Source organism: Ictalurus furcatus, chromosome 17, assembly GCF_023375685.1.
Source record: "Ictalurus furcatus strain D&B chromosome 17, Billie_1.0, whole genome shotgun sequence".
Lineage (NCBI taxonomy): Eukaryota > Metazoa > Chordata > Actinopteri > Siluriformes > Ictaluridae > Ictalurus > Ictalurus furcatus.
Genome location: NC_071271.1, coordinates 1812859 through 1829756, shown reverse-complemented (window position 1 = coordinate 1829756; position 16898 = coordinate 1812859). Strand labels below are relative to the sequence as shown.

Sequence of the window (16898 nt, the reverse complement as noted above, 5' to 3'; positions counted from 1 at the left end):
CTATTGTTTGTTTCATGCAGGTTTAGTTTCGTGTGGGTTTAGTTTCATGTGGCTTTTGTTTGTTTCGTGTGGGTTTTGTTGAGTGTGGGTTTAGTTTCGTGTGGGTTTTGTTGAGTGGGTTTAGTTTTGTGTGGGTTTAGTTGAATGTGGATTTTGTTTGTTTTGTGTGGGTTTAGTTTTGTGTGGGTTTAGTTGAATGTGGATTTTGTTTGTTTTGTGTGGGTTTAGTTTCGTGTGGGTTTTGTTGAGTGGGTTTAGTTTTGCGTGGGTTTAGTTGAATGTGGATTTTGTTTGTTTTGTGTGGGTTTAGTTTTGTGTGGGTTTAGTTTCGTGTGGGTTTTGTTGAGTGGGTTTAGTTTTGCGTGGGTTTAGTTGAATGTGGATTTTGTTTGTTTTGTGTGGGTTTAGTTTTGTGTGGGTTTAGTTGAGTGCGGGTTTAGTTGAGTGTGGGTTTAGTTGAGTGAGGGTTTAGTTGAATGTGGGTTTAGTTTTGTGTGGGTTTAGTTGAGTGCGGGTTTAGTTGAGTGCGGGTTTAGTTGAGTGCGGGTTTATAAACTCGCAGAGTTTTTGCGCCTTTTTTGCGGAAAACTACTTGAGTCGGCGAAATCGCAATCGCACAAAATCGTCTTGCGCGGCCTTTCACGGTGATGTTTGTCGGGAAACGAGACCTTTTAGCTGTACTCAGGTTCGAAGCACATGAAGCGAAGAGTGCTTCAGCTTGACGTGTACTGTGACGATGTCATGTGACACGTCTCGGCCGGGATCTGCGGAAAATCTGCGGTAATTAAAAAAAATGTAAATCTCCTCGATTTTGTGTTAATTTCTGCGATCGCAAAATCGCGAGATCCCGGAGGGACTGATTTATATTTAGAGTAATTGGGCAATTTGCTGTGGACTAAGAGGAACATAACGTTCCATTTCAGATGACTATAGAAAAAAAGCACTTTGGAGCGGTAACAGTGACTCCAGTTATTAACGGTGACTCCACTATCGTACGGTTAGAACCTCGCCGATGATTCCAGACTTTTGTTGTTGTTGTTGTTTGTTTTTTTGTTTTTTTTTGTGGGTTTTTTTTGGTCACGCATGTGAAGTAAAATCCTGTGACTCAGCGTCAGAGCCCCGCTGTGTTCCAGCTCCTCTCCTCGGGAACAAGGCTTTCCTTTGTTCCGCTGGAAGATGGACGAGTGCGCTGGCATGCTAATGAGAGACAACAAAGCGACCCGGGACGGACCGTCGCCACGGCAACCGGCCCCGCACCAGGACGCTGATGCATTCAGGACACATTTGTTATGAGCCCATGGGGGTTTACTCGGCTTCACATTCAGCAAACCCGAGAACAGAGAGTGCAACAACAATGGACTGCTGGGAGAACGCGCACGCTCAGTACGTTCAGCTCACGCCGATAACGCGGAGACAACTTCACTCGGACGCAGCACACGCGTGCATCGCTACTGCGGTGGAAATGACCACAACAACAAAAAAGAAAAAAGCCAGAACAAATAAATAATTCTTTTTTTTTTTAAGTAGTAAACGTAATGGTATCGTTTATTTTCTGCTTAATGTTGAATTTGTTTTGTTTTGTTTAGAGTGGGTCATTTTTTCTAGCTCTAACTTTGTTGCGTTTAGTCTGGGTTATTTTCTTCTAACTTTTGTATATTGTAAACTGTTTAACAGGGTTTTTTACTTCTAACTTTTGTATTTTGTTTTGATTTGTTAGTTATTTTCATTCGTTTGGGAAATTTCTTAAACTTTTACCTTATTTTGATTAACAAGGGTATTTATTTAGGGTTTTTGTTTTACTTCAAACATTTGTGTACTTCTAGCTTGTTTTGTTTAGAGTGCAACATGATTTTATTGTTCATATTTATTTAGTTATTTGTTACTTATAACTTTTGTTTAGCGTGGGTTTAGTTTAGCGTGGGATTTGTTTAGCGTGGGTTTAGTTTAGCGTGGGATTTGTTTAGCGTGGGTTTAGTTTAGCGTGGGATTTGTTTAGCGTGGGTTTAGTTTAGCGTGGGATTTGTTTAGCGTGGGTTTAGTTTAGCGTGGGTTTAGTGTAGCGTGGGTTTAGTTTAGCGTGGGATTTGTTTAGCGTGGGTTTAGTTTAGCGTGGGATTTGTTTAGCGTGGGTTTAGTTTAGCGTGGGATTTGTTTAGCGTGGGTTTAGTTTAGCGTGGGATTTGTTTAGCGTGGGTTTAGTTTAGCGTGGGATTTGTTTAGCGTGGGTTTAGTTTAGCGTGGGTTTAGTTTAGCGTGGGATTTGTTTAGCGTGGATTTGTTTAGCGTGGGTTTAGTTTAGCGTGGGTTTAGTTTAGCGTGGGATTTGTTTAGCGTGGGTTTAGTTTAGCGTGGGATTTGTTTAGCGTGGGTTTAGTTTAGCGTGGGATTTGTTTAGCGTGGGTTTAGTTTAGCGTGGGTTTAGTTTAGCGTGGGATTTGTTTAGCGTGGGATTTGTTTAGCGTGGGTTTAGTTTAGCGTGGGATTAGTTTAGCGTGGTATTTGTTTAGCGTGGGTTTAGTTTAGCATGGTTTAGTTTAGCGTGGGATTTGTTTAGCGTGGGTTTAGTTTAGCATGGTTTAGTTTAGCGTGGGATTTGTTTAGCGTGGGTTTAGTTTAAGGTGGGTTTAGTTTAGCGTAGGTTTAGTTTAGCGTGGGTTTTGTTTAACGTGGGATTTGTTTAGCGTGGGTTTAGTTTAGCGTGGGATTTGTTTAGCGTGGGTTTAGTTTAGAGTGGGTTTAGTTTAGCGTGGGTTTAGTTTAGCGTGGGTTTTGTTTAACGTGGGTTTAGTTTAGCGTGGGTTTAGTTTAGCGTGGGTTTAGTTTAGCGTGGGATTTGTTTAGCGTGGGATTTGTTTAGCGTGGGTTTAGTTTAGAGTGGGTTTAGTTTAGCGTGGGTTTAGTTTAGCGTGGGTTTAGTTTAGCGTGGGTTTAGTTTAGAGTGGGTTTAGTTTAGCGTGGGTTTAGTTTAGCGTGGGTTTAGTTTAGAGTGGGTTTAGTTTAGCGTGGGTTTAGTTTAGCGTGGGTTTTGTTTAACGTGGGTTTAGTTTAGCGTGGGTTTAGTTTAGCGTGGGATTTGTTTAGCGTGGGATTTGTTTAGCGTGGGTTTTGTTTAACGTGGGTTTAGTTTAGCGTGGGTTTAGTTTAGAGTGGGTTTAGTTTAGCGTGGGTTTAGTTTAGCGTGGGTTTAGTTTAGAGTGGGTTTAGTTTAGCGTGGGTTTAGTTTAGCGTGGGTTTAGTTTAGCGTGGGATTTGTTTAGCGTGGGTTTACTTTAGCGTGGGATTTGTTTAGCGTGGGTTTAGTTTAGCGTGGGTTTAGTTTAGCGTGGGATTTGTTTAGCGTGGGTTTAGTTTAGCGTGGGATTTGTTCAGCGTGGGTTTAGTTTAGCGTGGGATTTGTTCAGCGTGGGATTTGTTCAGCGTGGGATTTGTTTAGCGTGGGTTTAGTTTAGCGTGGGATTTGTTCAGCGTGGGTTTAGTTTAGCGTGGGATTTGTTTAGCGTGGGATTTGTTTAGCGTGGGATTTGTTCAGCGTGGGTTTAGTTTAGCGTGGGATTTGTTTAGCGTGGGATTTGTTTAGCGTGGGATTTGTTCAGCGTGGGTTTAGTTTAGCGTGGGATTTGTTCAGCGTGGGTTTAGTTCAGCGTGGGATTTGTTTAGCGTGGGATTTGTTTAGCGTGGGTTTAGTTTAGCGTGGGATTAGTTTAGCGTGGGTTTAGTTTAGCGTGGGATTTGTTTAGCGTGGGTTTAGTTTAGCGTGGGATTTGTTTAGCGTGGGTTTAGTTTAGCGTGGGATTTGTTTAGCGTGGGTTTAGTTTAGCGTGGGATTTGTTTAGCGTGGGATTTGTTTAGCGTGGGTTTAGTTTAGCGTGGGTTTAGTTTAGCGTGGGATTTGTTTAGCGTGGGTTTAGTTTAGCGTGGGTTTAGTTTAGCGTGGGATTTGTTTAGCGTGGGTTTAGTTTAGCGTGGGATTTGTTTAGCGTGGGTTTAGTTAAGCGTGGGATTTGTTTAGCGTGGGTTTAGTTTAGCGTGGGATTTGTTTAGCGTGGGATTTGTTTAGCGTGGGTTTAGTTTAGCGTGGGTTTAGTTTAGCGTGGGATTTGTTTAGCGTGGGATTTGTTTAGCGTGGGATTTGTTCAGCGTGGGATTTGTTTAGCGTGGGATTTGTTTAGCGTGGGATTTGTTCAGCGTGGGTTTAGTTTAGCGTGGGATTTGTTTAGCGTGGGATTTGTTCAGCGTGGGTTTAGTTTAGCGTGGGATTTGTTCAGCGTGGGTTTAGTTCAGCGTGGGATTTGTTTAGCGTGGGATTTGTTTAGCGTGGGTTTAGTTTAGCGTGGGATTAGTTTAGCGTGGGTTTAGTTTAGCGTGGGATTTGTTTAGCGTGGGTTTAGTTTAGCGTGGGATTTGTTTAGCGTGGGTTTAGTTTAGCGTGGGATTTGTTTAGCGTGGGTTTAGTTTAGCGTGGGATTTGTTTAGCGTGGGATTTGTTTAGCGTGGGTTTAGTTTAGCGTGGGTTTAGTTTAGCGTGGGATTTGTTTAGCGTGGGTTTAGTTTAGCGTGGGTTTAGTTTAGCGTGGGATTTGTTTAGCGTGGGTTTAGTTTAGCGTGGGATTTGTTTAGCGTGGGTTTAGTTAAGCGTGGGATTTGTTTAGCGTGGGTTTAGTTTAGCGTGGGATTTGTTTAGCGTGGGTTTAGTTTAGCGTGGGTTTAGTTTAGCGTGGGTTTAGTTTAGCGTGGGATTTGTTTAGCGTGGGTTTAGTTTAGCGTGAGATTTGTTTAGCGTGGGATTTGTTTAGCGTGGGTTTACTTTAGCGTGGGATTTGTTTAGCGTGGGTTTAGTTTAGCGTGGGTTTAGTTTAGCGTGGGATTTGTTTAGCGTGGGTTTAGTTTAGCGTGGGATTTGTTCAGCGTGGGTTTAGTTTAGCGTGGGATTTGTTCAGCGTGGGATTTGTTCAGCGTGGGATTTGTTTAGCGTGGGTTTAGTTTAGCGTGGGATTTGTTCAGCGTGGGTTTAGTTTAGCGTGGGATTTGTTTAGCGTGGGATTTGTTTAGCGTGGGATTTGTTCAGCGTGGGTTTAGTTTAGCGTGGGATTTGTTTAGCGTGGGATTTGTTTAGCGTGGGATTTGTTCAGCGTGGGTTTAGTTTAGCGTGGGATTTGTTCAGCGTGGGTTTAGTTCAGCGTGGGATTTGTTTAGCGTGGGATTTGTTTAGCGTGGGTTTAGTTTAGCGTGGGATTAGTTTAGCGTGGGTTTAGTTTAGCGTGGGATTTGTTTAGCGTGGGTTTAGTTTAGCGTGGGATTTGTTTAGCGTGGGTTTAGTTTAGCGTGGGATTTGTTTAGCGTGGGTTTAGTTTAGCGTGGGATTTGTTTAGCGTGGGTTTAGTTTAGCGTGGGATTTGTTTAGCGTGGGATTTGTTTAGCGTGGGTTTAGTTTAGCGTGGGTTTAGTTTAGCGTGGGATTTGTTTAGCGTGGGTTTAGTTTAGCGTGGGTTTAGTTTAGCGTGGGATTTGTTTAGCGTGGGTTTAGTTTAGCGTGGGATTTGTTTAGCGTGGGTTTAGTTAAGCGTGGGATTTGTTTAGCGTGGGTTTAGTTTAGCGTGGGATTTGTTTAGCGTGGGATTTGTTTAGCGTGGGTTTAGTTTAGCGTGGGATTTGTTTAGCGTGGGATTTGTTTAGCGTGGGATTTGTTCAGCGTGGGTTTAGTTTAGCGTGGGATTTGTTTAGCGTGGGATTTGTTTAGCGTGGGATTTGTTCAGCGTGGGTTTAGTTTAGCGTGGGATTTGTTTAGCGTGGGATTTGTTCAGCGTGGGTTTAGTTTAGCGTGGGATTTGTTCAGCGTGGGTTTAGTTCAGCGTGGGATTTGTTTAGCGTGGGATTTGTTTAGCGTGGGTTTAGTTTAGCGTGGGATTAGTTTAGCGTGGGTTTAGTTTAGCGTGGGATTTGTTTAGCGTGGGTTTAGTTTAGCGTGGGATTTGTTTAGCGTGGGTTTAGTTTAGCGTGGGATTTGTTTAGCGTGGGTTTAGTTTAGCGTGGGATTTGTTTAGCGTGGGATTTGTTTAGCGTGGGTTTAGTTTAGCGTGGGTTTAGTTTAGCGTGGGATTTGTTTAGCGTGGGTTTAGTTTAGCGTGGGTTTAGTTTAGCGTGGGATTTGTTTAGCGTGGGTTTAGTTTAGCGTGGGATTTGTTTAGCGTGGGTTTAGTTAAGCGTGGGATTTGTTTAGCGTGGGTTTAGTTTAGCGTGGGATTTGTTTAGCGTGGGTTTAGTTTAGCGTGGGTTTAGTTTAGCGTGGGTTTAGTTTAGCGTGGGATTTGTTTAGCGTGGGTTTAGTTTAGCGTGAGATTTGTTTAGCGTGGGATTTGTTTAGCGTGGGTTTAGTTTAGCGTGGGATTTGTTTAGCGTGGGTTTAGTTTAGCGTGGGATTAGTTTGTGGGTGTTATATCATGGGTAATTTTCTATTAACATCCAACTTGTTTTGTTAGTGTGGGTCATTTTATTTGATTAGTTTTTTTTGTGAAAGCTATGAATGGTAATTTTTTTTAGTGTGGCTCATTTTTTCTTTTTCATTTTGTGTTTAACATTGGTTTGGTATTTTTTTTATTCTAGTTGGTTTCATTTAGCGTTGATCGTTTTTCACTTTGTAACTTTTGTTTTTTTTCTTTTTGCTTGTATCCTGTAGCCATGTGCAAGAATCCATTATTGAAGTCTGAGCTTCTCAGCAGGCTGTTATTTAACACAGAACGATTCTGGGAATTGGCTTTTATAGAGATCTGACACTTTGGCTCTTTGGTTTCTGGCTTTGTTTAAGACTTTCTCTCTATGAACTCCCGGGAGACGCGAGTGAGAGACGTGAGATTAAAGTGTACTTTATTATTTTTTACCCTCTCTTTGTTTTGTAAAAGTACATGTAGGACTGTTTCGGTCTCTCACTCAGGACTGTGATACGCATGAACGTGTGGGAGGCGCCATACAGTGGGGAGACGATTAAAATGAGACACAGGTAAAGAACTGAAAGAAAGTCAGGCAAGCTGCTGCTCCTCATGCACCTGAATGGTGGAACGTGGTATTAACGATGGAGAGAGGAAAAAACTTCGCTTTGAGTGACTGCTGCAGCATGAGCACAATTACAACTAATGCAATTAATGTCTTTAAATAAGACATCAAGAATGACTTATACAGCAGCGTGCTGACGAGACGTGTGAGAGGCTATACTCGAATCTATACATACAGGAGAGAGAGAGACAGAGAGAGAGAGAGAAACATCGAGAGAGAGAGAGAGAGAGAGACAGTGAGAGAGAGAGATCAAGAGAGAGACATCGAGAGAGAGAGACAGCGTGAGAGAGAGAGAGACAGTGAGCGAGAGAGAGACATCGAGAGAGAGAGAGAAAGACATCGAGAGAGAGCGACATCGGGAGACAGAGAGAGAGACATCAAGAGAGAGACATCGAGAGAGAGAGACATTGAGAGAGAGACATTGAGAGAGAGAGATAGACATCGAGAGATAGACATTGAGAGAGAGAGAGAGACACATCAAGAGAGAGATAGACATCGAGAGAGAGAGACATCGAGAGATAGACACTGAGAGAGAGAGAGAGACATCGAGAGATAGACATTGAGATAGAGAGAGAGACATCAAGAGAGAGAGATAGACATCGAGAGAGAGAGACATCGAGAGATAGACATTGAGAGAGAGAGAGAGACATCGAGAGATAGACATTGAGAGAGAGAGAGAGACAGCGAGAGAGAGAGATAGACATCGAGAGAGAGAGACATCGAGAGATAGACATTGAGAGAGAGAGAGAGACATCGAGAGATAGACATTGAGAGAGAGAGAGAGACAGCGAGAGAGAGAGAGAGACATCGAGAGAGAGAGATAGACATCGAGAGAGAGAGACATCGAGAGATACACATTGAGAGAGAGAGACATCAAGAGGGAGAGAGAGAGAGAGAGAGAGAGACATCGAGAGAGAGAGAGAGAGAGAGACATCGAGAGAGAGAGAGACAGCGAGAGAGAGACATCGAGAGAGAGAGAGACATCGAGAGAGAGAGAGAGACATTGAGACATCGAGAGAGAGAGAGACATCGAGACATCGAGAGAGAGAGAGAGAGACATCGAGACATCTTGAGAGAGAGACAGCGAGAGAGAGACACACACACACACACACACACAGAGTTTATGGTTTGTGAGAGTTAGCGCTCACACGACACGACGTCCAGTAAATCATCAGCCTTCAGAAAAGTGATATTTTGTAAAGAAATCTTTAAAATGTGTTAGAAAATAAATAAATAAATAGCCATGTCATGTTTATTGTACGACTTTATATCAAACATCACAAATGACCACACACACACACACACACACACACACACACACACACACACACACACACGCCCTTCATCCGCCCTTTCACTGGAGGATAACGGAATAACAGGACAGACTGTAGCACATGGCTGAACGATACACACATAACACACTCACCGTGTGTGTGTGTGTGTGTGTGTGTGTGTGTGTGTGTGTGTGTGTGTGTGTGTGTGCCTGTGCAGAAGAGCAATAGACAGATAATAGGGCAATTTGCAGTGTACAGATGGGGTCTGCGGCCTTATACACTTTCCACCCTAAATTACCCTGCACACACACACACACACACACACACACACACACACACACACACACACTTATAAAGTGACACTGCAGGTAAAATCATGTAACCATTGATGCATCACACTACGAGCACCGGTTGCTGCACTCATCTGTGTTTTGCGGAGATTTGAGGGTGCCAATATATTTCTTTGCAAAACAAACAATCTCACTACAGTTATTATTATTATTTTCCGATAACAGCACGTCCCCGAGTGTTTTATTGCTCTTAGCACAGCGGCTTGTGAAGGATTACGAATTTGTATTCATTACAGAACGACACATCATACTTTTTATCCATTTATAGTTACATTTAATCTTGTTCTTATGTTATAGCAGCTATAAACGTTCTCCCCCCCCCCTCTCTCTTCCCCCAACCCCCCCCCCAACCTCCCCCCCCCTCTTCCCCCAACCCCCCCTCTTCCCCCAACCCCCCCTCCCTCTCTCTCTTCCCCTAACCCACCCCCCTTCCCCCCCACCCCCACCTCTCTGTAGTGAGGAACAGATTTGAGACGGATCCGAGAGGACAGACGGTCTTCTTGTGGCTCATGAATTACATATGGCCGCCTGATGGAGGAGAATCACTGACACGTCCTTCTGCAAAATTCGTCTTTTTTTACCCGTGTGACAAATCCTCAGATCCACACACACACACACACACACACACACACACACACACACGTTTCTGCCATTCATTCTGTTATTACGCCTCTGATTCCGTCATACGCTCCATTACTCTGCTTGTTATTTTAACTAACTACATCAATAAATAGATATTATTAATAAAATAAAATACATAAACAGCACAAAGTTAACAAATCATTAGAATTTGAAATACAATGAAAATAATAGAAATTGTATCTTTATAAAAACGATACGTTACAATAATATAAAACAGATATATATACACATTAGTATTACTTTATAATATTTGTTTGAATAAATAATGTTTTTATATTATTTATTATGAATAATATTAAATTAAATCAATACATGAATAAAGAAAGAATAATGCATTATACACATAATATACATATAACATAACTGTACACAGTATAAATAATATTTACTTAATCAATAAATTAAATATATAAATAGATTATGTATAAATATCATATCTTTCGGGTTTTTTTGTTTTTTTTTCCTGTTAGATATCTTGCTCTATTTTCTTATAGCCCATAATTTCATGCCACTTAGGACAAACGTTATTTTTCGCATTCCTCTAATTATGTCTAAACTTTTATTATTATTTGAAGTAAGAATTTCAATGCTTTTGCCGCCTTTCTAGCGGTACGCTGGCACTCCGTTCCGCCGCCGGACTCTGGGGATCGACTTGCCGGCTTTATTTCATCACCTTTACCGATTATTTCATCACCACAAGTCTGTTATACGATTAGTCAGGACACTGTTGGGTTTCTGTACGTAGAGTATCATGACACTGTATACAAGCGCCACAACGAAATTACACCCACTAGGCTGGGTCTAATAATAATAATAATAATAATAATAATAATAATAAATGAAATAGGAAAGTGCAAATTCTTAAAGCCCTGAGTGTCGACTTTCATATGAGCCATTAACTACTACTGTGGAGTGTGACATCACAAATAAATTCGAATAACAGGCACAAAGTCCATGTTTTGACGTCTGGTAAAAAAGAGTTAACGTTACACAGGAGAGTCAGATTGTAGATTATAGTAGATTACTGTGGATTGTAGGAGTAGAGCCTAAGTTTGTACGGATGAATGAAGCGATTAAAAAGTGCTAACCACGCCCTCGTCCTGACCTTTAACCTTTTAGAGTTCCTTTTTTTTTTTTTTTTTTTTTTTTTTGGAACAAATTGGGGTAATTTGTGAAGACGGTGTGAATAAGATGAAAGTGTTCGCCTGATGTTTGCACAGTGATATGGATTTTCCGTCAAAGAAACAAGGAAGAAATGAAAGAAGAAAGAGAGAGAGAGAGAGTGAGAAAGAGAGAGAGAGAGAGAGAGAGCGAGAGAGCAAGAGAGAGAAAGAGAGAGCACGCGAGAGAGAGAGAGCGAGAGAGAGAAAGTGAGAAAGAGAGCGAGAGCGCGAGAGAGAGAGAGAAAGAGAGATTGAGAGAATGAGAGAGAGAGCGTGAGAGAGAAAGAGAGAGAGCGAGAGAGAGAGTGAAAAAGAGAGAGACAGAGAGCGTGAGAGAGAGAGAGAGAGTGAGAGAGAGCATGAGAGAGAGAGAGAGCGTGAGAGAGAGAGTGAGAGAGAGAGAGAAAGCGTGAGAGAGAGAGAGAGAGAGCATGAGAGAGAGAGACAGAGTGAAAAAGAGAGAGAGAGAGAGCGTGAGAGAGAGAGAGAGAGTGAGAGAGAGAGAGAGCGTGAGAGAGAGAGAGCATGAGAGAGAGAGTGAAAAAGAGAGAGAGCATGAGAGAGAGAGAGAGAGAGAGAGAGAGCGTGAGAGAGAGAGAGAGAGAGAGAGCGGGAGCGTGAGAGAGAGAGAGAGAGAGAGAGAGAGAGAGAGAGGGAGCGTGAGAGAGAGAGAGAGAGAGAGAGAGAGAGAGAGAGGGAGCATGAGAGAGAGAGAGAGAGAGAGAGAGAGAGAGAGAGAGAGCGGGAGCGTGAGAGAGAGAGAGAGAGAGAGAGAGAGAGAGAGAGGGAGCGTGAGAGAGAGAGAGAGAGAGAGAGAGAGAGAGAGGGAGCATGAGAGAGAGAGAGAGAGAGAGAGAGAGAGAGAGAGAGAGGGAGCGTGAGAGAGAAAGAGAGTGTGTAATTTGTGCTGCTCTCGTTCCTCGGCCGGTGCGACGGCGTACGATCGGTTCGGAGCTGTGAGCGATGAAGAAAACGACATTAGCAGCAGTGTGAAATTATTACCTGGTGTATTTTTAGAGCACTGCAGTCGAAATGCTTTATGAAGAAATTTCCATGTGTGTGTGTGTGTGTGTGTGTGTGTGTGTGTGTGTGTGACATCCATTTGTGCCATTTAACACGTTATATAACCTACATATACCTTATAAGTCAGACATTAGGGACCAAATATATGTATCCGTATCTGTACTTGGATTTACACCTACAGTGGGTGTGGCCTAAACCAGATTTTTTCCCAATAACTCTCCATTACAGGATCACGGATTCGATCCTAACTTCAACATCCTGTCCGGTAGTGTCCCGATCCGCTACTTCGTGCGCTTCTAAGTGCTTTTCACGTCACATCGTCAATTAAAACGCACAGACGTAGCCGCTAGCGCGATCAGCCGCTGACGCTGAAGCGAGTTTCCACCTCATTTGACTCTCCTCAATCATTTATTCATACGTTTTTCTCTCTCCCCTCCCCGCCACCCCCCACATCCCCACAACATGAGATGTCTTTGCTGCCTTTTTTTTTTTTTTCCCCTCCCTCCTTCCCTTCTCATCCTTCCTCTTCCTCTTCCTCTTCCTCTCCTCTCGCTCCCGCTCCTGCCCTTTAGGAGCGTTCCTAATGGTCTTTTAATTTTTTCGAAGCGGTTATTTTTAGCTAAAGATAATCGAGGTGGAAACTCCCATCTGTCCCATGTACAGGCCAGCTGCCCTGCTTTTCACTTTCAGCAGGATAAGGAAATAAAAATAAATAAATAAAGCAAAATAAAACACACGAGTGAGTGAAGAAAAAAAAAGGGTTTTAGCGTGACGGCGTGGGGGCGGCGGTCGCTAAACGCTAGCTCAGAGCAGAGCAGATGTTTTGAGCTTTAGGTGTTTAACACGACATCACGTGATATTACATGCTTACAGCCGTCAATCTGTTTCCTGGACGCTTCTCTCATTCCTGTTTTGCGGTTATGTTTTCTGTCCAAATCCGTGTCTTGATAACGGTTTAGTCGCCGTGCACAAGCAATGAGGGGTGGACTGAAACTAAACGAAACGAGGACGGTGGCTTGTCCGTGATGTTTCTGCGTCAGTGCGTAGAAGTGTGTGTTTACGATTGTAAATAAAGGGGGAAAAATTGGACAGTGTTGTTACGTTGAGAGGCATCAGTGCAGGACCTAAAAGTTACGCAACTAAGCTAAGTCCTTCCTCAAGGGTCCATGCTATGCTATACTACGCTATGCTAACACACACACACACACACACACACACATCTCCAATCATCTCTTCCGTCACTTAGGATGGTAGAATTCCTCCGCTCGTGTCCTCACGTCTCGCTCTGGTCACGTCCTCGTTAAGTCGTCCTTCCTTTGCTCTTCCTGTCCCGCGCCTGTCCGTTAATGGCAGCAGATGCAAAATTAATGGCACTGGCCCCCGAGCGAGAGTGACAGCTGAAGAGGAATGACTCTGAGCTCAGCATATAATCACAGTGAAGATGCAGATGAAGAGTTAGCATGTTAACCGGGAGTAAGCGGAGTTCTCAAATCGGCGACGACTTCTCAACGGTCGCTCCGGGATCTCGCGGTCTCGGAAAGCCGAGAAACGCCGCAACATTCGGAGTTACCGCAGATTTGCGCCGAGACCCGGTTCAAACTAAGCCCCCTTCGATTCACGCGCGTCGAACACGAGTACAGCTTAAAAAAAAAAAAAAAAAAAAAAAAGGTCTCGTTTACCGACAGACATCGCTGCGAATGACCACACGGAACAATTTCGTGCGATTGCGATTTCGCCAGTTCGGGTAGTTTTCCGCCAAAAAAAAGGGGCACAAATAACTCGCCAAATCTCGCAAAAAGCCGCTGCAAAATCAAACATTTTTGATTCTCGTTGATTAAACTCTGCGAAACCCTTGTACGGACCGTCTTAAGCTGAAATAAAATCCGATCTAATGTTAAAAATGCGAGAGACGCCACATATATTCACCGTTTTTTTTCTTTCAGATGCTCAGAAAAATAAAGCGCACGCGCGCTTTCAAATCCCAAACCAATCCAAACCGACCGTCCCGATTCTCAGAACGTGGGATCTCGCGGCGTTTCTCATGAACGAACGAGACAAAAACATTTCAGATGCTAATTCAGCTCGGCTCTCACGACATCTGAATCGGATTTTAATTTCTCACGCTGACGCAGCTCCGTCGTCAGCCATCTTTGGCCACCGTAGCACCAGAGACCAAAGAGTTCTTTCACAGTGTACGATTCCTACAGTCCCCCCTCCCCCTTGTAAAATGTACAGTTTAACATCTTCTCATCGGTTCACGTTCTTTCGTTCACGTTCGACATTCGCTCATTTTCACCCCAGTCTGATATCAAGCATCACGGGAAACGTTTCTGTCTACACATAACCCAATCCCTCAGGGTAAAACTGGAGGAACCATGGTGTCCCAGAACTGTCTCCGAGATTGTTAAGTCACTTCCCCCTCAACACCACCCAAATGCGTTACCATGGCACCCTCTGAAACCCTTGAAATTTATTTCCTTTTCAAATTTGTCTCAATCTGGAGATTGCAAGAAAATCTCAAATTCTAGAAAAGCGGACAGAATGGAGAGTCCCGTGCCTTCTTCATGCTTGTTCTTTCACGTAAATGAGCTGGGAAGAACTTCTTCAACTACACACTAACGGCTAGTCCAGAAGCTAGCGCTGTCAGCCGGCTAATCAGAAACACGTCTTCGTCGACCGGTCCGTTAGGATTGCTCGGTGGAAATGGAAATCCCGTCAATTCATTTGAAATCTGTTTTCCATTCGTTCGTCAGATTGATTTAAGTCTTCACAGTATCTACCTCGACCGTGAAGCCGAACATTCAGCGAGCGTTCCCTGATTAGCAAGCTACAGTATCTTCCTGAAAAGTAGCATAGCTTTATTTATTTATTTATTTTTTCTATTCCATGTGGACTAAAACGCAAAAATAAATAAATAAATAAATAAATAAATACACCTCAGATAACTCGCTGTAGCTTTGGGATTGGAAATTTTGAGATATTGACTAAATCAGATTAATTAGTATAGCGGCGCACCGTAGCGGGTCACAGGCCAGAGAGAAATCCATGAACCAGCAAACAGGACAGTCAACAAAACCTCAGGCGTTTTGGTCATCTTCCAGCTTTTCTCCAGTTTTGTAGCTCTTCTCCGCCTCCATGCATCGATTCTGGAAAGGAGCTGTCAACTATCATAATTTTTTTTTGTTTTTAAATGATAATAAGAACAATTTGTCCAGTTTAAGATATTTAAGATCTGTGGAAAGAAGCAGAGCCCCGGGATTTCAGGTGTCTACGATGGTCTAAACGCCAAGCTAGATTTATTTATTTATTTATTTATTTATTTTTTTATTTTTTGCTGGAATGATGTTCTTAAAGGACGGAAAGGTAGGAGTGATATTCAATTCAATTCAACTGGATTTGTATAGCACTTTTAACAACGGACGTTGTCTCAAAGCAGCTTTACAGAAACGTATAAACACAGGATGGAGATTTTAAGTGTGTGAATTTATCCCTATTGAGCGAGACGGTGGTGACGGTGGTGAGGAAAAACTCCCTGAGATGATACGAGGAAGAAACCTTGAGAGGAACCGGACTCAGAAGGGAACCCGTCCTCATCTGGGGAACAAATATCTAATGTATTTCCAATGTTTGGCAGGAAACCGTTAGATAACTCCATTACACGCCATGTTCTCCTCAGAGCTCCAGTACAAAACTAGAAGGAAACATCAGATCCCCAACGTCTCTCACAGTATCGCCTGGATTTAAGGTGAAATTCTGAAAGAAAGGAGGCAGCTGAGAGTGTTCCATGTTCCAACTGGGACAGACGGTGGCTTAGGAGTTAGCACTGTTGCCTCGCACCTCCAGGGTTGGGGGTTCGAATCCTCCGGGTTTCCTTCGGGTACTCCGGTTTCCTCCCCCAGTCCAAACACATGCGTTGTAGACTGATTGGTATTTCCAAATTGTCTGTAGTGTGTGAATGTGTGTGTAGTTGTGCCCTGATAGGTTTGAACCTCGTCCCCCGCCTTGTGTCCCAAGTTCCTTGGGACAGGCTCCAGGCTCCCCGCGACCCTGTATAGGATAAGCGGTACGGAAGACGGATGAACGGACAAACTGTGTTTGGAAAAGTCTACCTGTCTTTTTTTTTTTTTTAAATCTCAGGCACAAATCAAGAAAAGTGCTTTCTTTACTTCGGCTGGACTAAAGGAGGCGCGTCCTGACAACCGGTTAAACATCAGATCACAATACTGAACGCAACACATTCCTTATCCTAACATTTGCACAAATCTGAACAAATCCAGAATAAGTCACTGGATAAAAGTCCCACTCCCTGAGTCACTCCCATGGCGTTAGATGAACAATATACAGAAAAAATGTGTCACGTGGTATCTACTACCGCTTTCTTTCAATTCTTCTGCATCATGCATTAAAATCCTACATCTGGTCGCATGTGAACTTTCCTTCTTTCAAATCCTGACAGAAGCGTTAAAAAGCATGCGCCGCGTTACAAACTTCCAAGCGCGAGCTCGTCACGTGACTACAGAGCTCTTCTTAATCGTCTGGAGGATTACAGGACTGCAAGCACGCGCCGTCTGGCTCTTCCCGTTCTGTACCCTCCACATGCACAACATACATACATACATACATACATACACACACACACACACACACACACACACACACACACACACTCAGATGCTGGAATGCAACCTCGTCTCGTGGCCTCGTGCAACTTTCAGATCTGATTGCAGCCCTGACTGCAACTCTTTGCAACCTCTCGCGCTTTATTTGCACCTGAAAAATCTCCCCCACCCCACACACACACACACACACACACACAGTCCTCAGTCTTCAAGCAGACTCCCTCTCAGCGTGCGTGCATGAACTTGGAATGGAACACAATACCAGAATTCCTTACCTTCCATGCACAAGAGCGCGAGCCATGCAATCCATAAATTGTGTGTGTTCAGCATCGTTCCTGGATTTGGTTTTTCTTTCTGTAATTTCTTTTGAATTGTATTTGATTATTTCTGGCAAATCAGTGCGTCCGGAGTTTCTCGGGTGGAGATGACACACAATGCATCAATCAAGTCTTTGTCATAGAACACTATTTTTCATTCTAGGACCACAAAGAACATGTCACACCGCTGCATTTCTGCGCCACTTGTCTGCACGCGCTCCTCTTTCTTTGCATTCCGTGTCTAACGGATTACCGACATTCTCCTCCTTCTGTCCGCAGCTTCTTTTATTTTTGCTCCGTTTGCTCCGCGCATGTCCGCCGCAGGAGAAACTATTTATTATTCATTATAATAATGATTACTATTACTACTACTGTTATTCATACCACCGCGAGAAACTGGAGGAAACCACGCGCGTGAGCTCCGGGTCAGAGCGCGAGACAGTGCATGACCGTGCGTCCTGAC

The 16898-nt window shown here is 43.4% G+C and overlaps 1 protein-coding gene across 1 annotated transcript in view; it reads right to left on the bottom strand.

Annotated features, from left to right (window-relative positions):
• igsf11 (immunoglobulin superfamily member 11) overlaps window positions 1-16898 on the bottom strand; it is a 95218-nt gene extending 78320 nt beyond the window's left edge. The window contains exon 1 of the mRNA XM_053646364.1: window positions 16394-16898. Within this exon, the coding sequence (XP_053502339.1) occupies window positions 16394-16448 (55 nt within the window). The 5' untranslated portion in view covers window positions 16449-16898. The remainder of the gene's footprint in view (window positions 1-16393) is intronic.